General features: G+C 31.9%; 1 protein-coding gene across 3 annotated transcripts in view; it reads right to left on the reverse strand.

Annotated features, from left to right (window-relative positions):
• The window catches only part of LOC127714346 (myotubularin-related protein 6-like), a 77,496-nt gene that overhangs the window by 37,511 nt on the left and 14,166 nt on the right, over nt 1–25,819 (reverse strand). For 2 of the 3 annotated variants that reach the window (XM_052220405.1, XM_052220407.1), the window contains exons 2-3: nt 22,190–22,216; nt 19,601–19,717 (exon numbers count right to left, since the gene is read on the reverse strand). In XM_052220405.1, coding sequence (XP_052076365.1) covers nt 19,601–19,717; nt 22,190–22,216 — 144 coding nt within the window. The remainder of the gene's footprint in view (nt 1–19,600; nt 19,718–22,189; nt 22,217–25,819) is intronic. The other variant, XM_052220406.1, reaches the window with a different exon arrangement.

Here is a 25,819-nt window from a genome sequence, read left to right on the forward strand (position 1 = left end):
CTGATTATTATTGCTGGTAACTTGCAGACTAATGTTAATGGCTGGTGAAGGAGACAATTCACTGACTGATATTGCTAGTAATATTTAAGACAAAAGTATCTGCTTAACTTTGATTTGATCTTGTTGTCTGTACTGTTCTTGTTTGATAATGGTGAACTAATCTCTTAAGTTAATAATGAACTAATTTCACATGTTAACAGTGAACTGATCTTACTAGTTAACAGTGGACTAATTTCATATATTAACAGCGAACTGATCTAACTATTTAACAGTGGACTTATCTCATTAGTTCACAGTTGACTAATCTTACATGTTAGCAGTGGACTGATCTCACTAATTAACAGTGTACTAATCTCACATTTTAAACAGTGGACTTATCCTAAATGTTTAGTGTACTAATCTTACATGCTAACAGTGAACCGATCTCACTAATTTACAGTGGACTTATCTCACCAGTTAATAATGAACTGATCTCCCTAGTTATCACAAAGAGTGGTCTGTTAACACTAGCTAGCAAATGACTTAACTTATATGTAAATAGTGAACTGATCTCACTAGTTAACAGTCAGGGTGGCTAAGATTGTACTGTTTTTGTTCTTTATTGGCGAATTGCTCTCTTAAGTAAGCAATGAAAATATCTCACATGTTACCAGTGGACTGATCTCAATAGTAAACAGTGTATAATGTAATATTTTAACAGTGAACCAACCTGAATAGCTAACTGTGAACTGATCTCACATGTTAACAGTGAACTGATCTCACATGTCAACAGTGGACTTATCTCACCAGCTAATACTGACAGCGGTCTGTAAACACAAGTTAGCAATGAACTTATCTAATATGTTAATAGTATACTGATCTCACTAATTAACAGTCTGGCTGGATTAGTTTGTACTATTCTTGTTCTTTAATGGTGAACTGATCTCATTAGTTAACAGTGGACTTATCTCACATGTTAACATTAAACTGATCTCACTTGTTTAAAGTCTAAAATCTAACATGTAAAAATTGAACCTACATCACTTGTTAACAGAGAACTGATCTCACTTGTTAACAGTGGATTTATCTTACATGTTAACAGTGAACTTATCTCATTTGTTAACAGTTAACTTATTTCACTGGTTAACAGTGAACTGATCTCACTAGTTAACACTGACAGTGGTCTGTAAGCACTAGTTAGAAGTGGATTAATCTCACATGTTAATAGTGAACTGATCTCACTCTCATATGTTAATAGTGAACTGATCTCACTAGATCTGGCTGCCTTAAAGTGTACTGTTTTTGTTCTATAATTGTGAACGGATCTCTTTAGTCACTAATTAACAGTGGAGTATTCTCACTGTTTAACATTGAACTGATCTCACTAGTTAACACTGGACTAATCTGTCTAGGTAACAGCTATCTAAAGGCATGAATCAACACACACTGTGTTTTTGTTAGATGTATTTCTATTTGTATGCATCTGATGAGTTAAGCTTTTTCCAACTGATTTTTTTATAGTTTGTTCTTATGTTGTACTGATACACCACTGTCCCAGGTTAGGGGGAGGGTTGGAGCCTTCAAACTAGTTTAACCCTGCCACATTATGTGTGTGCCTGTCCCTAGTCAGGATCATGTAATTTGGTGGTTGTCGTTTGTTGCTGTGTAACATATTTGTTTTTCGTTCATTATTTTGTACATAAATTAGGCCGTTAGTTTTCTCATTTGAATTGTTTTACATTTGTCATTTTGGGGCCTTTTATAGTTGACTATGCAGTATGGGCTTTGCTCATTGTTGATAACTCTAGTTGTTAATTTCTGTGTCATTTGGTCTCTTGTGGAGAGTTGTCTCATTGGCAATCATACCACATCTTCTTTTTATATATCAGTGAATTTATAGCGCTAGTAAAAATTGTTAACTTTACCAATTGGATAAAGAATAGATTCATCGAATGTATTTACAATGGTGGCATGATGCTGTTTCTTTATTGTGATAAGACTTCTCTGTTGTTCTGGCAGATTTATTCTGTTGCATAATTGGTCGACTGGAGTTGCTAGCTAATGATGAACTAATCATAATCCCTTTAGATAACAACAACCTATTGCAAATTTATCCATTCTAAGAACTGGATTCCTAAATTCAATAAAATGCTTTTATGGCTTTCAACAGACATATGTATAATTGCATAAAATAGCTAATAAATTGTTTAATTCATGCTAACTGTCCATATTTCAAGCATTTTCATATTCCGTATTGACAATTCAATTATGCTGATATACCATTATGGGAATACCAGAGTAAAAGAGAAGAGAAATCTACACTTAAACCAGTTGCTTAAAAAAACCTATTATCAGTTGTCCGTGTCTTGATAAAAAAAAAGAAACTGCTGCAAAAATATCAAATCCCAAACAAACCAGTTGATAATAATTTTTCAATTTATACTCTTTTTATAGATAATAAAACTCTGAACAGTCTGGATGCATTATTTACATGTAAAATATTCCTGGAAAAAAATACTTGACAATGTACCTCCATTAATGCATTTCTAGTTGAGGACATATTTGTTCTTAACCATTGCATTTCACAATGTGAGAACTTGTTTTCAAAAATGTAATAAATCATATCTTTTTACGAATTTCAGATTTTCTATCCAGTTGTATGCAGACTTTGGCAAACCACGAAATCAAATATCCATAAAAAAGGAAGTTTTTCTCAATCCACGAAAATTGGTACCCACGAAAATAAATGAATCCACAGTATGCTATCTAGACCATGTGTTTGTCTTGTTTAAACACTATTTTGTCCAAAGTTTGTTGTACTGTCCAATATTTTTTTTGTAATTCTTTATCCTCTCTATATATGTATTATTTTATGACTTAATTCAGTTGACCAATTTATAAGTTTCTGTATATAATCAGACTTTGTGTAATACATCAGATTCCTCTTTATTGATAACAGTTCCTGAAGTTTCTGTTTCAGATATAGGACTAATTTGATACATCTTTGGTATATCAGGATATTACATTTGATTCTAGCTAATTAGTTTCTAGATATAAGAAGATGTGGTATGAGTGCCAATGAGACAACTCTCCATCCAAGTCAAAATTTATGAAAGTAAACCATTATAGGTCTTCAACACGGAGCCTTGGCTCACACTGAACAGCAAGCTATAAAGGGTCCCAAAAATTACAAGTGTAAAACCATTCAAACGGGAAAACCAACGGTCTAATCTATATAAAAAACGAGAACACTTATGAACCACATCAACAAACGACAACTACTGAACATCAGATTCTGTATATCTATCATAAGACTTGTATATATCACATTTGAATCCAGTGTAAAAGTTCATCTCCTTTTGTATCATATTTATAAGAATTCCAAAATATTGTTCAAAATAAAGAAGTTGGACTTCTAAAGTTTTTGAATTTGTGCTAATTCTCAACAAAATCTGTCTCAAAAAAAGTTTTCCATATAAAAAAAGAGCTATATACCATTACCAAATAGACAGGGCAACAAGTTGCAGTTTCACCCTCCCCTACACCTAATGGTTGGAGAGGCATGACTTAGGGTTTTTATTTGCTATTAAAATTATTTTTTGTTTCTTAAAAGAAATGCTGATCCAGCATACACTCAATGTCCATCCCTATTCATTCAAAACTATAACAACTATCTTCCACTGCCACTGAAAAAGAAGCCACAAGACATATTTCTTTGTGATTGCATGATGAAATATTTCCACTTTCATGATAAACATGCATATATCATATAATTAGAGAGACGACTGTATCAAGCATTACTTTCTACTTCAGGAAATTACCCTTTAGACACAATTAATCCTTTAAATGGATATTTTTATCAAAAATAGCTCTGTATGCATTAGATAAATTGTAGTTTTTACTTAATGGCAGAATTTCTAAAATGATTTCTCTTCTGCAACAAGCCAAGCACACTGAATGAAGATTTAATAAAGTTTATCATGCAATCTCAGGAACCACCTCCAAATGAATGTACGGAAATTAAATCTTATTTTAAAAAGCTTCCTATCAATCTATGGATTTTATTGTGCAGTATTTCCTGTCTATTTTCCTATAAGCTACCAATAGGAAAATATGAAGCTGAGTATTACCTTAACTTGAACAATGGCAACTTCCAGCACTGGTAATTGTTTATACATATATATAACCCTTTTCAAAAATGATTGTGTTCAATATTTCAACTGTCTATACTTTCTTTTATGAGTATCATCAGAAATTAATAGTGTACAAGTGTCAACAAATGTATGTCAACAATAATTTTTTCAAAATATACAAATAAGAAGATGTAGTAATTATAAGATCTTGAACAATCATGTTGTCAACAGTCCTGTTTTAATTTGGACTTGTTTGATATAGAGCGTAGCCCTAAAAACAAAGGAGGAAACTTTAAGCTATATGCATAAACCACAATATACAGCTAAATGCTATTCCTTGTTTATGTGTTGATAAATTTTACTCTAAGATAAAAATTATATTTATCGATTCACAAATGGAAACTAAAGAGTCATACTACAACATGTTGGACTGTATTAAACCTATTTTCACCTTTAATAGACTGATTTGTCTGCAGTCACGACCTTCAAACAACATTGTCTGAACTCTTTATTGAAATATGAAATAGATTTTAAACAATTTTTCTCTCAATTACAGTGTTTTGAACAAAGTAAATAAATTAGCCATTGATTAGCTAGCTGCAATTAACTGTTGTTTATTCTCTAGACCGTCTGCTTAGAAAAAAAATACTGGATTAATCTGCAAACTAAACAAGTAAAGAGAACCATTCATCCAAGACAAACAGAAGAAACCCATATGTATCAACTTTATTGAAATCCAATAACAACTTTGTTTTAACATGTCATCAAAGAAGAATCTTCAGGACTTTAGACTATAGGATTTCTCTAGATTTCCAAGGTACTCTTAAAATCGATTACTTTGAAGCAAAAACATGAATCTAATAAACTGTTAACACAGAGATATGTCTCGCCTATTTGCTATTTTGATAATGCAAATGTTGAAATTAAAATAGCAATACTTTAACATGTAAGTTATGCAAATATTCAAAGTCAATGAACCATGACTGAAGGTACATCACTAAACAATCTCCTTGGAAATGAGATGTGCCAATGCTAATACAACTGCATACCAAATACCATTGACTTTTCATAAACCTTTAAACAAACCTAAAGACAAACATTAACTTGTAAACTATGTAAAAGTTTCAAAGTCAATGAAAAAATGAGGGGATGGGGTTATATAATCTCCATGGAAATGAAACTTGCATACCAAATATGATTGACTTATCATTAGTGGTTCATCTTAAACTGACCTAATCACAAACTAATACATCTAAACTAAGCAAAAGTTTCAAAGTCAATAGACCATGACTGAGGGGTAAGGACCAAATATTCTCCATGGAAATGAGATATGCCAATTCATATACAACTGCATACCAATTATCATTGACTTATCATTAGTGGTTCATCTTAAACTGACCTAATCACAAACTAATACATGTAAACTAAGCAAAAGTTTCAAAGTCAATAGACCATGACTGAGGGGTAAGGACCAAATATTCTCCATGGAAATGAGATGTGCCAATGCTAATACAACTGCATACCAAATATCATTGACCTACCACTAGCGATTCACCATAAACTAGTTCTAATCACAAACTAATACGTTGTTGACGCTGACGCCAGAAACAGCATATCTATGTCTCGCTTTTTGACTCCGTCAAGGCAAGACAAAAACTGGAAATATAAAATCAATTGACTGTTTTCTCTAAAAATAACAAATTGTTCTGTGAGTTTTTCATTTTCAATCTTCTTTAAAAAGTATCTGATTGTATAGCTCTTTGTATACATCTGTGGACCTCAAAATCTTTTGACAGTATTTCTTTGTACAGATTAATTCAGAAGTGTGTTTTGAATACCATAATTTTGTAAACTTGACCCTGGCTTCAATTGTGGACATTAAGGGTTTGACTTGCATAAACAGTTATGGTTGTTTTCTATGACATGGACGAAATAAAATAGACCAATCATCATGGACCTGAACCTCCAGTAAAAATCTCTAGATCTAAAGAAGTTATCCTGATGAAATTTTGATTAAATTTCTGAGTTTTTCAGATTCACAATACATGCAAGCACTGTGGTTTTTGAAGACAGCAAGTTGACCTGTCACCTCTATACATGTCCTTTGATTATTTGTGTTAGATTGCATTCTAAACCAAAATCTCCTTTTGTTCATAATTATATCATTTGTACTTACTCTTAAGTCTTATTATATCATCTGTACTTACTCTTAAGTCTTATTATATCATCTGTACTTACTGTTAAGTCTTACTCATCATTGATGACTAGGGGGTGACTAGGGGGTGACTTTCAAAATGAAGAACAGCAATAAAATAAATTTGATTCTGCTTTTTTTTTTTTTAATAATCATGGTCTATTTTAAGCTTTCCTGTGTATATGTACCCTACGTAAAAATAAGGATTGGTAGTATGATTGCCAGTCTTTACAGTACAAGTACATGTATACCCAAACCAAGGTATGAGGAAGCTTTTACAGCACCTGTAAAGTCCTCCTCAGTTTTTTGTTGGGCTTGTGTTGCTCAGCAAGCTTTAGTTTTGTGTGTAGTGTTTTGTTGACATTTGTCAGTCTGTTCATCTTTTTTGTTCTAGCCTAGATGTTATTGTCTGTCTGTCTTTGACCTTGACTTATGGTATGATTTTCCTCTAAGTATCTTCTTAATTTTAATGTTAGTTTAACAGATCAGAGCTGTTGGTCCTCTGTTTACCAGTGAATACTAAAACTTTCCACTGAAGATCTAAGGATAAGAATGTTAAAATATATGTCGATTTTTTTAAAATTCCAATAGTTTTTGCATCTACCTTACAAATGTAATTTACAAGACTGTCCCAAACGTCCGACAGCAGTAATCAATCATTTCATCTAAGGTTAAAGTAGAATAGTCCCATGTGACTTTTGAAATAACTCACTAATTTGAGAATGACTCCAGGTTGTACTACATTAAAACTTATTTCAACAACATCCATACAAAATCAATTCAATGATTAAAGAAATCTAATACGTAATAAAGTATTAATGAAAATATTTTTATAGTTCCAGACATTATTTAATTGTCCTTACATAAATGATAACATTATAACATGAAAATGATATGAGTAAAGGTGAACAAGATATTGATATCACAAATATAATAAAAGAACAGAGTTCCAATATCCCTCGCATTGCACATATTTTATCTATCCAGGGGCAATAACTAAAAAAAAACACTTTTTTTTGTTGTTCTTTAAAACAATTTATAAATAAAAAGCGTGCGCGGGGGACAAAAAAGTTTTTTTTATTGTATACTAAATATTTCAAACAGACCTTCAAGAGCATTACTTATAGTATACTATAAGTTTTATAAAAAAAATTGTACCTGTGAGAGCGCTAACGAGGCCATTCTCCATAAATTTAATATTTCCAAGAGTCATAACTCTTTTAAAATAAAATGCTTCGCTGGGCGCAGCTTGATACGACCGCAGAGGTCGAACCCTGAACAGTTGGGGCAAGTATGGACACAACATTCAAGCTTGATACAGCTCTGAATTTGGATTGTGATTAAATATTTGACACAGCATAGGTTTCTGACACAGAAAGAATGTGGTCTAAGAACTTCAATTTTTTTAATTTACCTATTATGGTCCAATGTCCAAAATCAAAATACATGGTTAGATTCAGCATATCAAAGAACCCCATATATTTAATTTTTGTTGAAATCAAACAAAGTTTAATTTTGGACCCCAACTTGGACAAACTTGAAAACTGGTCCCATAATCAAAAATCTAAACACATGTTTAGATTCAGCATATCAAAGTACCCGAAGAATTCAATTTTTGTTAAAATCAAACTAAGATTAATTTTGGACCCTTTGGACCTTAATGTAGACAAATTTAAAAAACGGGACCCTAAATTAAAAATCTAAAAACACAGTTAGATTTGGCATATCAAAGAACCCCAATAATTCATTTTTTGATGAAATCAAACAAAGTTTAATTTTGGACCCTTTTGACCTCAATATGAACCAATTTGATAGCGGGCCCACAAATAAAAAATCTAAATACATGGTAAGATTTAGCATATCAAAGAACCCCATATATTCAATTTTTGTTGAAATCAAACAAAGTTTAATTTTGGACCCCAATTTGGACCATCTTGAAAACTGGGCCAAAAATCCAAAAATCTAAATACATGTTTAGATTCAGCATATCAAAGAACCCCATATATTCAATTTTTGTTGAAATCAAACAAAGTTTAATTTTGGACCCCAACTTGGACCAACTTGAAAACTGGTCCCATAATCAAAAATCTAAACACATGTTTAGATTCAGCATATCAAAGAACCCCAAAAATTCAATTTTTGTTAAAATCAAACTAAGTTTAATTTTGGACCCTTTGGACCTTAATGTAGACCAATTTAAAAAACAGGACCCAAAATTAAAAATCTAAATACACGGTTAGATTTGGCATATCAAAGAACCCCAATAATTCAATTTTTGATGAAATCAAACAAAGTTTAATTTTGGACCCTTTTGACCTCAATATGAACCAATTTGATAGCGGGCCCACAAATAAAAAATCTAAATACATGGTAAGATTCAGCATATCAAAGAACCCCATATATTCAATTTTTGTTGAAATCAAACAAAGTTTAATTTTGGACCCCAATTTGGACCAACTTGAAAACTGGGCCAAAAATCTAAAATCTAAATACATGTTTAGATTCAGCATATCAAAGAACCCCATATATTCAATTTTTGTTGAAATCAAACAAAGTTTAATTTTGGACCCCGATTTGGACCAACTTGAAAACTGGGCCCATAATCAAAAATCTAAACACATGTTTAGATTCAGCATATCAAAGAACCCTAAGAATTCAATTTTTGTTAAAATCAAACTAAGTTTAATTTTGGACCCTTTGGACCTTAATGTAGACAAATTTAAAAAACGGGACCCAAAATTAAAAATCTAAATACATGGTTAGATTCGGCATATCAAAGAACCCCAATAATTCAATTTTTTATGAAATCAAACAAAGTTTAATTTTGGACCCTTTGGACCTCAATGTGGACCAATTTAAAAACGGGGCCCAAAATCCAAAAACTTAATACACGGTTAGATTCAGCATATTAAAGAACCCCAAGAATTCAAGAATAAAACCCCATTGAAATTGATCAAGAAATAAGCAATTTATAGAAGTATCTTCTTTTGCACAATACTGTGCAATTGAATATTTCTTGCTATTGCGCAATACTGTACAATTGACAATTTCTTGCTATTGCGCAATATTGTGCTATTGGATATTTCTTGCTATTGCGCAATACTGTTAAATTGAAGATTTCTTGCTATTGCGCAATACTGTGCAATTGAAGATTTCTTGCTATTGTGCAATACTGTGCAATTGAAAATTGCTTGCTATTGCACAATACTTATTATATAATAATTTACACATCCTGTTTGGTGTGTATCTCCTACCATATCATTATTATTTGCTTTTAAATATAAATCAGAAATAACCAACTTAAAATGGAAAATTTTAAAAGAAAAAAAAAGGAAAAAAAGAAAACCCCCCCCCCCAAATTTTTTGAACCCCCTTATGATTCATCACCCCCAAACTCAATCCCAGCCTTCCCTTTGTGGTATGGTACCTTGCAGTACAATTTCAGAGAGATCCATACACTTGAACACAAGTTATTGTCTGGAAACTAGAAAAATGCTTATTTTTGGCCCCTTTTTGGCCCCCAATTCCTAAACGTTTCGGGCAATTACCCCCAAACTCAATTCCAGCTTTTCCTTTGTGATATGGAACCTTGTAGTACAATTTCAGAAATATACAAACACTTACACACAAGTTATTGTCATGAAACTAGAAAAATGCTTGTTTTTTGCCCCTTTTTTGGCCCCTAATTCCTAATATTTTGAGGCAATTACCCCCAAAATCAATTACAGCCTTCCCTTTGTGATATGGAACCTTGTGGTACAATGTCAGAGAGATCCATACACTTACACACAAGTTATTGTCTGAAAGTTACAAAAATGCTTATTTTTGGCCCCTTTTTGGCCCCTAATTCCTTAACTGTTGGTACCATAACCCCCAAAATCAATCCCAACCTTCCTTTTGTGGTATTGAACCTTATGGTGAAATTTCATGGAGATCCATTCACTTAAGCTAAAGTTAGAGTGCGAAAACCAATGTGTCTTCGGACGACGCCGGACGACGCTGGACGACGACGACGACGACGACGACGACGACGACGACGACGACGACGACGACGACGACGACGACGACGACGCCAACGTCATACCAATATACGACCAAAAAATTTTTAATTTTTGCGGTCGTATAAAAAGTCGATCGTCCACCATTATAGAACTTGTCCAAGATATTGCTGATATCAACCTATAGTATAAGTTTTATAATAAACAGCTGCGCCATGAGCGGTCGTCTTGTGTGTGAATTTTTATGCAATAATCATAAATAGTTTCTGACATACGGCGCAATATGCGAAAACCCCCCTTTTTTTTTACAAAAAACTAAATATCTCTAAAATAAGATTTTGATTCAAAACCAAAAAGTATACAGATCTTAAGATTAATATAACTAAGAAGTGTGTAAAATTTTAAGCAATAATCATAAATCTTTTTTGAGATACGGCGCGACATGTGAAAACCCCCCTTTTTAAAAAAAAAAAAAATCAATATCTCTAAAATAAAATTTTGAATCAAAACCAAAGAGTATACAGATCTTAAGATTAATATAACTAAGAAGTGTGTAAAATTTTAAGCAATAATCATAAATCGTTTTTGAGATACGGCGCGACATGTGAAAAACCCCTCCCCCTTTTTTTTACAAAATACTCAATAACTCAAAAATAAAATTTTGAATCATCACAAAAAAGTATACAGATCTTAAGATTAATATAACTAAGAAGTGTGTAAAGTTTTAAGCAATAATCATAAATTGTTTTTGAGATATGGCGCGACATGTGAAAAAAAACACACACCTGTTTTAGTTACTAAGTCCCGTAACTCAAAAAGTTTTAATCTTATTTTCACCAAAAAGTATACTGATCGTTTGACCATCATAAGAAACAACTATGTTAAGTTTCATGAAATTTGGATAAGTCGTTCTCAAGTTACGGTGCGACATGCTTATGCCACACAGCCGGACAGACGACATTTGTATACCATAATACATCCCGTCAAAATTTTGACGTGCGTATAAAAATCTGGCAAAGACTTGTACCCATGAGAGTGTAATAGATTTTTGGTTGAAATATTTTGTCAAATGGCACTGCAAAGACAATTTTTGCTGTTAAAATGTATTAAAGTACCCTTATAACTACCCATGTATGAATTTTGTCACATTTTTCTCAATTTTGAAATTGCATTCAAGAACCATAACTATCCTCTCATAATTAGTTGGAACTTTCGACACTTTTTTCCCAATTTTGAAATTGCATTCAAGAACTATCCTCTCATAGTTGGATGGATCTTCCATGAAGGAATTGTCACCTACTGTCTCCAAATAATATATGTAAGATCTGCTTTTACCAAAGAATATGTGTTTTTCATGGGAAAATTTAAAATTTCATTGAAGTAACAGTACTTTATACTGCTCATTTAAAGATAATTTCACAAAGAAATCGCTCTGCAACAAGGTTTAAAATGTGGATAAATTTTAGTTCAGCTTTTTCTTTTTCCTATAGCACTGAAAAAACATTAAGTTTGACTTACTTTCTGAATTAACTGAGTAACTGACTAACTCTAATTTTACTTTTTTTTCTGTCAAAAGAATTTCTTTACAAAACTTACAAAGGAAGTAACAATGAGAATGGTCTTCCTTTTGAAGGTAAAAAAGTGTTTAAATTGTATACTTTAATCTACCCACTCCAACACCCCAAGACAAACTCTTTTTAATCTACCCACTCCAACACTCCAAGAAAAGCTCTTAAGTTGGCACTGAATGCCCTTTTTCTGATTTCTCATTGATTTTCAATGCAACCTTTAAAACTTAACAATGAAAACTCTATCCATAGGAAACTGTAGTCATTAAAAGATTTCAGGTTACAGAAATTCTATGTCATTAAAAAACCAAGCTCAGACTAAATCAAGCTTTCTTAAAGATCGTGATTTAAATCCTATTAAAATCTTAATGATCATACAGCATCAATTCAGATCATGTGCATAACAAAGACCACTAGAATTTTTGATAATAGGTATTCACTCACTTTCAATGTTAGCTTTAAAAAGATAAAACAAAGCATTATTCCAGTAACAATTATATTAGTACATGAACCAAGATTCATTGTTCTCAAAGTGAATTTTTTTCAAAGAGATATTTTCTAGATCTAGAATAAGTATAGCTTGGATTTCTCTGTTTAAGTGTTTTGTTCAACAAAACTAGTTTTTGTCGTATAAAATCGAGGACAGTATCATTATCATGGCATTCAATTAATTTTGAACACTGTTATTTTTAATGCACATTGATCTGTTTTCTAATTTCCATTTCCTTGAAGTTATCACATTGGCATTTACCTTTAATCAACAGGACAGGTGGAGTTCCTACTTTTTTAATTGATAACAAAAATGATTCAGTACATCTCTACAGACTCATCTTTAGGAGCGGAATTATACATTTGAAAAGCACTACTGAATCTATTAAGTGTAATTTCAATGCCAAAGCTAATTGAATGTTACCTTTCCTTTAGAAGTAATATCTTAGGTTCAAGACTTTCTTGTTACTTTGGGATTTATATGTGATAAGCCCTTGCCTTATCATCATCCAACTACATTGTACATTTGTAGCTGCCATTTGCCCTTTTATAATTGAGTTGGAAGAAAACATAATTGAACTGCTATTTGTCCGGCTCATAATTTGTGCTATAACTTCTCTATAAATCTGTTGATACATTAAAAGGGAAAACATACAATTTCACCTGTCAATACTTATATATCAATGTTATAAGTAAACTCAATATCATCTGACATCTAAAGGACTAAATCTAAAAAAAATTGTGAAAAAAACTCACTGCCAATTACCGGTAATATGAAACATGACACTCCCACAACCATATTCTCTTACAATTATATGAACAAAGTAGTCTTACAATAATAGAAAATGTTAATCACGATTAGAGCCATTATAAAGAATTCCAAAGATCAAGAATATCAATACACAAGGTCCCTTTAGAAGTTTACTAGTTGGCGTGATTAAAAGAGACTTACATATAATTAGAATGTTAACACACTATTCTTTTATTGGCATTATAGAATTGCTAGTAATTGGGATTTTTTTTTTGCATAATATTTGTGCTTTCCACTTGTGTTTCTTCTTATCATATTAAGATAGGAGTCAAACGCACCCCAATGTTGACATGCTAGTGATCTCTGTAGGTGAATTACTTAGACCACTCGGCCACAGGGCCCCTGGATTCAAATGCATACTCAGTCCTCGAAATTAGTACAGGAACGACAGGACATGTCCTGTAAAAATATATTCGGTCCTGTCGATTTTTGTTAATTTTATGATACATTCCTAAGAAAAATATCAAGAATCATCAATTCGGTCCTGTAAACCCCAATTTCTATGACTGCATACTATATTTATGTTAGTTAACTTTTCTGTGCTTATTTTTTAATTGTCATGCTCTAAATTAGATAACAATATATTATCAGAAATTTTCAAAATAGCTGAAAGTGATTAATAAACATCATCCAGATTTCAGAATTAACATGTACATTGGTATACAGACAAAGAAAAATTTGTGTCGAAAGAATGAAATAGTAAAACCTCAATGAAAAACATGACAAAGAACAGGAATTTCAATTCTACATACATTCTCTTCCCTTACACCATACTGGGACATAATATATTGATGGGACTTGACACTCAACAATCGTATCGATTACCTTGTCGGGTCAGTTCTAATTACCCATATGGTACTGAAACGGAGATGTGTCAAACTACATACTCCCTATTATTGACGATAAGATACAGCTCTACATTAGATAACATACAGCTCTACATTACCAATTGAAACGGTTTTAAAATAATGATTGGAATTTTTTTTATATTTTATAACACTAATGTAAAAATATTTAATTAATTCCAAAATGATAAAATGAACAATTATACAAAAACTAAAGTTGTTTTTTAAAAGAGAAAACGGCAATATTGCGATTATAACTGTCTTTCCTTTTTGTTTCCATTTTCTGATTATGAAACAATAAAAAACCAACTTTCACCTAAAAAGTGTTCAAATGTGGGTGTATGCTATAAATCTTCAAAATAAATAATTTAATTAAATTTTTTTTTAAATTATTTGTGGTGATCACAAATTGTTTTCTTAGTAGAAAATTATCATTATAATTATCATACATTTGATTATCGATCAAAGGTACCTTTTTTTATTTATTTCATAACAATGAATGAGTTGTCTTCTATTTTGTCTGATACAATATGTACTCTCTGATTTTGCATGTACAGCAAAGATTATTCCTTCTTTGTCTTAATAATGTAAAAAATATCTGATTAATTCCAAAATGATAAAATAAACAATAAGACAGACACTAAGTTTATTCTATTAGAGAAAATGGCAACTGCGATTATAATTTTCTTTCGTTTTTTGTTTCTATTCTCTTATTATCAACTGAGACATACAATAAAGAAGAAAAAAATATATAATATCACCTTATGTGACTTTCTGTCCAGCAATTTGTGTTTTTTTGTTGTTGCAAGAATTCTTTTCTTTTGTAAAATTATGTTCATTGAGGAAACAAGTTATGCTAAATATAATCTAGCCCCCTCCATTTAATAAAACCTTATTATTTATACGATACAAATTTAAAGAGTTATTTATATTTATTTCACATAGGGAATTTATTATTATTGTAATTATTGATGGTATGTCATTAAATTGATTTCTTACGCAAGAAAAAACAATATATTTTAACTTTGTCGTTTTATTTTAGTTACATAAGAATATATTTCGTAACAGAAGTGTGCCCAAATGCAAAGGGATAATAAATAAAATCGGTGGCCATAAATCAGTGACCGTTTCACTACGCTTTAATCTTCTCAACCTGAACATCTCTCTTTTATGTGTCATTCTAAATGACAAATTATATTTTGTTTCGTTTAATACTTAACAATGAAACATTTTTGACGATCGTTTAAAATTATAAATTCCGTAACACAGGCGTTGACATCTTTCTCTCCAAATCCTCGCAAGTCTCGTGGAGTCCGGTATTTAGGTCATATCATAAGGAAAAACCTGTCAGTATAATAGTCCCAGCATCATGAACATGGCTTAAAATTCAAATCTTAATTGATTAATTAAGATTGGAAGAAATATTTATTGCTATTCTTTAATTAAATATACCCCATACAATAGTCAGTTATTGGTTTACTGTGGTATTACAATGCATGCTTACTTTCAGTAAAAACGACATTATCATTCACGTATTGATTCGTATTTTTTCACTCTATCAGACTTCTTATATTTTCTAACTGTAATTGAAAAGAACATTGCATGTGGGCTAATTAAAAAATGTGTGAAATAGGTCAGAATAATACAAGGTCACTATAATCAGCATTAATTGATATCTAAATGCAAATATTTCAGAATAGTTGGCTGTCCATTATCTGACTCATTAGGGAATTCTCCAAACCCTATTTATCAATGTTTTCCTATGTTCATGACATTTCTATGAGTCCACCCATTTAAAACCCTAGTTTTGATGTTTAACTTGTTTCATAGTGAATATTCAGATGCAGATCCAGGAATTTGAAACAAGAGGCTCTCAAGAGCCTGAATCGCTCACCTGTATTTCAGAGGAGAAGATTTTTAAATGTTAGCAACTTGATGAACAAATTGTGTAAAATTGTCTTTAAAGGGCAATAACTCCTTAAAGGGTCAATTGACAATTTTGGTCTTAATAACTTTTTTGTAGATCTTACTTTGCTGAACATTATTGCTGCTTACAGTTTATATATATCTATAATAATATTCAAAATAATAACAAAAAACTGCAAAATTTTGCTAGAACTACCAATTCGGTGGCAGCAACCCAACAATGGGTTGTTCGATTCGTCTGATAATTTCAGGGCCGATAGATCTTGACCAATTTAACAATTTTACCCCATGTCACATTTGCTCTAAAAGATTTAGTTTTTGAGATATAAGCCAAAAACTGCATTTGACCCCTATGTTCTATTTTTAGCCATGGCAGCCATGTTTGTCGATGGATCAAAACTTCGGATACAATTTATAAACTAGATACCCTAAGGAACATTTAGTTCAAGTTTGAAGGTAATTGGCCCAGTAGTTTCAGAGGAGAAGATTTTTAAATGTTAGCAAACTTGATGAACAAATTGTGTAAAATTGTCTTTAAATATACGACCAAAAAATTTTCAATTTTTGCGGTCGTATAAAAACTGCAAAATTTTGTTAAAACTACCATTTCGGTGGCAGCAACCCAACAATGGGTTGTTCGATTCGTCTGAAAATTTCAGAGCAGATAGATCTTGACCAATTGAACAATTTTACCCCATGTCAGATTTGCTCTAAAAGCTTTAGTTTTTGAGATATAAGCCAAAAACTGCATTTGACCCTTATGTTCTATTTTTAGCCATGGCGGCCATGTTTGTCAATGGATCAAAACTACTGATACAATTTATAAACTAGATACCCTAAGGAACATTTAGTTAAAGTTTGAAGGTATTTGGCCAAGTAGTTTCAGAGGAGAAGATTTTTTAAATAGTTTACGACGACAGACAACGACGACAGAAGACGACAGACGACAACGACAGACGACGGACGACGACGGACGCCAAGTGATGGCATAAGCTCACATGGGGCCCTTCGGGCCCTGGTGAGATAAAAGGGGGTCCACCAAGGCAATGTTAGGAGTGGGAAGTGTAAAAGTAAATGCCAAAACTATATGATTATGTAGCTCCATCCATAAAGGAGATGCACCCCACTAAATTTACCTCTGATATGTGCTGCTGTATGTTGAACAACTATCAATCAATCTAAAATACAACTCATACATCGTATGGGATCTTCAATTAAAACTTGTATGTAGTTTATATCTCTCATTCCATGTAAATATCCTATAACTGACTGGAGATTTTTTATAAACTTTTAACTAAGGTACAATGGAAATATGCATAGTATTAATATAAACAAGGGTAGATCATGGATTTGTAATGTATAGTCTTGCTATACAAATCCTTAGGTAGACGTAGGGGTAAATGGAAATAATACAGCAACCTTTCATATGATTTTTATATCCTATATTTAGCCCATTTGACATTTCAGCTAACAAATGAAAACTCAGATTTGGGTAGACCTAGCATCAAGATACAGAAATTCCATTGACACAATGACAAATATACACTCATGCATTACTGCGGAATAAAACACATTCATTTTTGTGAATGAAATAAAAGTAGATTCTTTAGTGATACACTTGCACATGCAAGATTGTGAATTGACCTGATACTTTTTTTATCACGACCATTCCAACGCTACTGACAATATCAGCCAGTTCAGATCAAAGCGAAATCGTACAAATTACGATAACAGATAGTATAAAAATAATGTACTTTTCCATCATGTCTTTCTTATTAATCAAGCTGTGATTAATATCATCCAATTCCTATAAACAAGGGATCACGAAGGAATTACAATCAATTCCACAATTATAACATGCAATCTCTACATTTCATATCAAAATTAGTTTCCAAAATACATGTATTGTTAATGCCATGGTTAATTCTGTCACAATATTTGTCAACAGTCGGGTCAATTAATATTCTCTACAGAATAATTAACATTAAATTTTATTTACAAACTCTCCTAGAACTTTGCCTCATTTAACAGTACGAAAATGACAAAGTGAAATTGACAAGGAAAATACAAATCGGGTTATAGGAGTTTGAATGGATGATTATTACCTTAGAGACATGAAACTTTTGATATAAAAAATACTATAATGACAAAACCCTTTTAAAAGACTGATTAAAATGTCAGGTGTGTTTGGAATTCATGGTTTATTTTTGTAATAATTTCCTTTACCATGTTGGCTATGACATAATAATGAGTTTGAATGCAAATAAAACACTGTAAAAAATCTTTTCCTTTGTTCTCTGTGGATTTGTTGCATTTAAAACATTCTAATAAATATAGAATAATTTTTGACAAAGCAATAAAAGTTATCCACCTCAACTTACTTTTACTAAATCAATGTTAAAACCAATTGTTGTTCTTTTTAGGCCTTTGATGCCAGAATCTTTCTTAGTAATCTTCATACCAAAATATATGACAAACCAGACAATATTTTCTTTCCCTATTGAGAAAACTGATATTTCTGTGTTTGAGTTTTGGATCTTAAATTGGTGTGATATGCTGAGGTATTGAAAACACACAAACTCAATTATCTTCTTTTTCATGTATGTAGATATGAGTTTTACAAAACTTCCGAAACTAATGCTATGATTATAATAGTCAGCTGGGGTCACAATTGCCTTACTTTGATAAATAGTTTTATATACCAGCAGCACACTCTATAAATTCTATGGACACATAAATATCATTTCGATTTTTGTTCAAGTCAATCTATGCCAAGTTCAAATCTCCTGAAAATGTGACACACAATACTCAATAGTACATATGGAACAACATTCCAAAAATAGTTAATTCCTGGTTAATTCATGGTATTATATCACAAAATTGACCTCCTTTAAAACTAAATATCAATTTTGTTGCATATCAATGCACAAATCATGCAATTTTCTGGAACATTGTTATCAGTATTGCACAATTCATATTTGGTCTGGTGCATTTTATGCTATGAAATGTGTTTGTTCAATTACTTCAGCTTGGTCATTAATCTACAGAAATGGTTTCTAAATTTGTGAAGTATCTCTATGGTAAATCATGATGTTTTGTCAGGAGATTGGGAAAACAGTTAATTATTCAATGTTATAAAAAGCCAGCCTATTCTGGTATCTGTTAGTAGGATTTTTATTTTATATTTATTTCCTTCACATCTGGTATATTTGTAATCAATGGAGCAATTAAAAGAGATGCTGCATTATGGGTAGCAACATTGGTTTTGAATTCTGATTGGTCGAGACGTGGGGCCTGTGCAACATAATGTAGGAGAAAGGAGTTCAATTCTTTAATTGGTTTAGTCTTGATAGTTTCTGTTAAATTTATTCACATCTTATTTTTTACTCAAGGCAATTTAGAGCTTGACATTTTGTATAGACACCTGTCTATTATTGAAGAATCCATCTTGACTGCTAGTTTGAGAATTCTCTGATATTCAATAGCCCAAACCTGTCCCTAAAACCCAAGAGCATTCCTGGACTAATTGACAGCTAGAGGTCTTTAGGTTATTTGTGTCATTTTGTTTCTGTCCCATTGATGTATACCGCACACCTCTTTTAATTAATAGTTTAATACTACTGTAAGTCTTTCTAAAATACATTGTAATCAACATACCCATGTTTCTTTCTTGCCTTGAGCATCAACAAATATCAAATGGGTTGTCGTCAGATAGAGAGTTCCAAGCGTTGATTTCCTGGCATTGTATCTTTCTAGAAGCTTGACATTATCAACCTGAAAATATACAAGTTCAATAGTACTCCCTTTTTCAATTTTCTGATTCCCTCTCAAAGTTGGTTCTGTACCATCTGTTATATAAGTCCAATGTTTTACCATGTTTTGAGTGGATGACAATTTTGAATTTTAAATGGGCACAAAAATCAAAAGTTTGAAAGATGACTATTCAAGGATTATTTACACCATATAAACAAACATTATTTCTTTAATCGAAAGTATTTTTTTTGTAAGGATATCTCTTAAATTTCAGCCAATAAGATTATAGGAATCAATTTTTTTCCCTGCTGGACATTTTAAATTTGGGATCATTAGAAAAATAACAATTTCTTATTACGACCAACTAAGGGACAAAGCCCCATTTGCCAATGTTGTTCTTACTTATTCCAATTTCAGACTTTATCTACCTTGGCACTTTGAGCGCCTTGAGCAAAAACAAAATCTAGGACTTTTCTAATGGCCATTTATTCATCTCATTTATCTCAAATGTTTATATTATGCAAATATTTCTAAAGAATATTTGTAGTTCTTATTTTGGAAATTAAAATTACCATTTTGCAAAAATTTTGTACCATGACCACAAACCAGGAGTAAACCAAATGATTCAGGGCTAGTATTCATTACCACTTTACAATGCTAAAAGCATGTTTAAATGATATTTCTGTCCTTGAACAAACTATCGGGAAAGATAACTTTCTAATTGATAAAAGCAAAGCAATTATTACTAAAATATCTAACACCGAAAGTATTTCGACAATATAAATAGAATTTTTATTTCAAATTTATGCAAATGATGTGAAAAGTCTATTTCCTAATTAGGACATATTCTTTGTTGTTTATGTTTGCATTGACTAGATTTCTACTATAAGGAACATAAATCACAGATTTGTTACATAAATGTCTCATTTCCATATTCACTAAAGCAGTTTTACAATAACATACAATGGACATTTTTTTAAATCTGAAATTTAGATTGGAATCAACAAATTCCATTATAAAAATATGATCAAAGATTAAAAATAACCTTTTATCAGCTGACAGAACTCACAATTGTAATTCATTTTAGCAGCAGACCATGATAATTAAGAATGAAAGTATATAGTATTCCAACTTGCTCTGCAAACCTTGGTAACACTTGTTTACAGTATATGAGTTGCATGTGAATAACCATAGATAAACTGGTTCAGCAGTCATGCTTACTATTTTAAAGTCATGATGAGAAAAAAATTTCTAGAACAAAATATTAACATATTTCAAAACCATCCTTTTCACATATATAACATGGTGTTCAGATGTATGTTGGCTAGAGATTAACATACAGGATATGCTATACCCAAAAATAATTGTTTGCCAGTAAGTACTACTGGACAATTATACGTACAAATATTTTTGAGGCAAGGGTTTTACAGTAATTTGCTCAAAAGTCAAGTGGTCAGATTGTTTAGAACATTGTAAGGGCTGTATAACTCAAAAAAAAAACTTTAAAATAAAATCTGTGAAATACATTTAATTCCAGGGTCAAATTTTTCAAAGAAACATACATTCTGACAAGAAAAACTATCATTTCCAATGGCCTCTCCAAGATTTTAGGTCCCCTTGTCTGATTTTGAAGTATCTACAATCAATCTTTAGTATTGGAGGCTCCTCCACCAATCTCTACTCTACATGTATGATGGTATTTCTTTTGATATGATCACTAATTTGCCTTTCCTGCTTAATATTATTGTATACAAGCAACAGCATATTCTAAATCCCTTTTCTGATAGGAACGAACCATTCTATGATTTTCCATTTTTCATGCAAGCAGATGAGCCAATTACCTTATTTTGTTATCATTATGCCACTAATGAATGATTGAAAAGTTTTACTGAAAGTCACTTTTTGATTAGGCTCTTAAAATTATAATTTAATTGACAATGTTTAATACCCATTCATTGAATACAATATTTAACTTTAACTGCTTAATCTACTTCATATATTTTCAACTAAACTTGATTATAAAGCTGATAATATTTGTATATTGAATGATGTGCAATTCCAGACATATTTCCTCAAACTTTGGTTAATGGGGATCCAGAGAACCAGTACTTCTTGCAAATAAGGGGGAAAACTCATCTATATATTTTTTTAAAGTCAAATTCAAGCTAAATAATTTAGAATATATATATAGACTTTTATAGTTTTGATAAATGTACATGAAAAATATGATAAAGCTGCAAATTCCTGATTACTATAAATATTAGCAGCAACTGAACATGGAAGCAAATCAGCCGTTTATTTCTAAACAGTTAATTTCAGAAGCTGGTGCATTTTTTAAATTAATTTTCCAGAAATTCAAGTGTTTACATATTCATGCTAAAACTTAGACTGTTGAAGCAATATGACCCAATATGCAAAATATGGTCTAATATGTTTAAGGGGTTTCAATGAATAGGAACTGTTAATGAAGAATATTTTTTAAGAAAAAATTACCATAATTTCCTTAAACTCACAAGCAGTCTGAAAGAAAAATTTATATACATGAATAGCAAGAAGATATTTTAAAAAATGTAACCAAAATCTGTCTTTATGCCTGATTTAGGTGATTCAGTGTTTATAGTTATTTCTATTCTTTCAATGTCCATTTCCAATTGTCAATTTTCAGAAACATTGTAAGGGGTCTGATTCATGACATGAGTTTTAATAACAATAAGGATCAGATAAACTTTTTGATCATCTGTATTTGACAATGTTGGGACCAACTGAGTAGGGTATCATACATTTAGCAAAAAACATAAAAATATTTATTATATGACAAAACGCATAATCTATCTACAGAAAAAAATAGAGCAAAACACTTTTATTTAGCAAGAGTATTTTAATTTATCAACATATAAATATATACTAAAGCAACATACAGTATACATGTACCAAGCTAACATTGAAATTAATATGTATATATGCACAAGTAAAATATTGTTCTGATATTTCTAAACATCAACAATGTTGCAATTAAATAATATAAGCATTAAAAAGCTTTCTTGAGATAGCTCGTTGAATCTTACCCTTCTATTTATAGAATTTTCCGATGGAAAATGTAAATCCAACACATTACCCATATCATGAATCCATGTGTGAGCAATATACTCTAGAGTTTCTAGTTTTTCTTGTGTCCATTCTAACACATTCATTTATTTAATTTTAATATTTCAATAGATATACAAATTTCAATTAATCGGTGAGGTTGTTTATTGGCTTTCAATTATATCAATGTCCCATAATGGCAAAATCTACGAGTATCAATTGAATCCTGTTTGACACTCTTTAATCAATGAATTCTAAATGTAAAACAGTTTTGTTTAAATTAATGTGAATCTATCCCTGAAGTTTGTGCACTTCTCAAACATCCACAACAATACAAGATATTCAACTCCGCTGGTTTTTTATTTCTGCCACTATCACAGGCTGCTATTTACACTAAAAAGCTTTAAAAAGCAAGAAAGTTTACAATATCCTCCTCCGTAAATAATTAATTTACTTAAGTAAAAATCTCAGCGGAGTTGCAATGAAGTAAAAGTAAAAGCGAAATTGATTGTACCATTAAATCATCAATACCAATAATAGTCTTGATTGACAGGAAATGACACAGAAAGAGTTACAACACCACAAATTATCACTTATTCACTTGTTTTAAACTGTTTTTACCAAGTTCATAGATTTATTTTTTCCAATAATTTTATACAGTGCAAAAAAAAATTGCTGACTTTTGTCTCAATCCAAAAATATTTTAAATCTGACAATTCATCTATCAAAATTTAATTTTAAATAGTTCCTGTAGTAAATCTAAAATTAATAAAATGGTAAAACTTATAATTTCATATTCCGATATTGAATACCATCTCAAGACACTTCCATAAGCATGACCGATTCTGCTATCATCAGAGAAAATGTTTGCCTTATTGATCGACAATCTTAACAAACGATGTATTGATTGGTCAGATTTGTTACAAGATTCTATCATACCTAATAACGTCCCAAACATTTAACCAGGTCTTAATGAATCACTGCATTCATGATTTCATCAGAGATATTGGTATATATTCGGCACTGTCCACAGATGTGAAAAAAAAGAAGCTCAGCTTAGACAATAAACTATAAGAATTGTCAATAAAAATATTGATAAAAGCACATTTTTCTGATTCCCTTTAATACTTTCCTCAAGCCTGAATCAAGATCACAAATTAATCGAAGTAGTTTTTATCCAATTTTTTAATATTTTATGGATGTTTAACAAAAGTTAAAGACATGTCTAAAAAATTAAGCCCCTGAGACTGTGTATTATGTAAATGTAAACTGCAAAAAAAAAAACCAGCTTAGTCCATCTATCAACAAGAAATGATTGTAACAGGATGCTGTTACGAAGTCTCCCAAACGAAGCTCCCATAATTTGTCATTCCCAGGGTCGCCTGACATTGGGCAAAGTCCAGTGAAAATTGGTTTGGTCCAGTAAAGTTATATGCATTATTGATGCCTGGGGACTGACCCTGTATATCATTCAAATCATCTTGGCATGACAAACCAGAATATATATGGTTTAGGGGTGGGGATCTCGACCATTTACAAGATATTAGAACATTGGGGGTGGGGGGAACACCTGGGGACTGACCCTATACGTCATTCAAATGTTCGAGACATGAGGAACAGGAATATATATGGTTTAGGGGTGGGGATCTCAACCATTTACAAGATATTAGAACTTTTCCAAATGGCAGGGGGTCGAGATGACCCCTGGGGACTAACCCTGTATATCATTCAAACAATCTTCGCATGACAAACCAGAATATATATGGTTTAGGGGTGGGGATCTCGACCATTTACAAGATATTAGAACTTTCTTAAATGGCAGGGGGTGGGGGTGACCCCTGGGGACTAACCCTGTATTTCATTTGATGTGCTTTATCATGACAAACCAGAATATATATGGTTTAGGGTTGGGGATCTTGACCACTTACAAGATATTAAAACTTTCTCAAATGGCAGGGGGTTGGGATGACCCCTGGGGACTAACCCTGTATATCATTCAAACCATCTTAGCATGACAAACCAGAATATATATGGTTTAGGGGTGGGGATCTTGACCACTTTCAAGACATTAGAACTTTCTTAAATGACATGGGGTGGGGGTGACCCCTGGGGACTAACCCTGTATATCATTTCATGTGCTTTATCATGACAAACCAGAATATATATGGTTTAGGGGTGGGGATCTCCACCATTTACAAGATATTACAACTTTCTCAAATGGCAGGGGGTCGGGATGACCCCTGGGGACTAACCCTGTATATCATTCAAACCATCTTAGCATGACAAACCAGAATATATATGGTTTAGGGGTGGGGATCTTGACCACTTACAAGATATTAGAACTTTCTTAAATGGCATGGGGTGGGGGTGACCCCTGGGGACTAACCCTGTATTTCATTTGATGTGCTTTATCATGACAAACCAGAATATATATGGTTTAGGGGTGGGGATCTCGACCATTTACAAGATATTACAACTTTCTCAAATGGCAGGGGGTCTGGATGACCCCTGGGGACTAACCCTGTATATCATTCAAACCATCTTAGCATGACAAACCAGAATATATATGGTTTAGGGGTGGGGATCTCGACCATTTACAAGATATTAGAACTTTCTCAAATGGCAGGGGGTCGGGATGACCCCTGGGGACTAACCCTGTATATCATTCAAACCATCTTAGCATGACAAAGCAGAATATATATGGATTAGGGGTGGGGATCTTGACCACTTACAAGGTATTAGAACTTTCTTAAATGGCAGGGGGTGGGGGTGACCCCTGGGGACTAACCCTGTATTTCATTTAATGGGTTTTATCATTTAGAACATTCTCAATTAAAAAGATTGTGTCTATTACAAACGGTTTTCAATTTATAATCATTTGAAAATTTAAAAAAATAAAATCCCATAGGGTTCTATAGTAAAACCCTCTTTTCTTTTTGCCCCTCAAAGTACCCCTTTATAAACCCCATTGCACAAACAAAACCCTGATTGCACCACTAGACATGTTAGTCTAACATATTGTGAAACCCTAAGTTAATC

The sequence above is a fragment of the Mytilus californianus genome, unplaced genomic scaffold (genome assembly GCF_021869535.1).
Source record: "Mytilus californianus isolate M0D057914Y unplaced genomic scaffold, xbMytCali1.0.p SCAF_9, whole genome shotgun sequence".
NCBI lineage: Eukaryota > Metazoa > Mollusca > Bivalvia > Mytilida > Mytilidae > Mytilus > Mytilus californianus.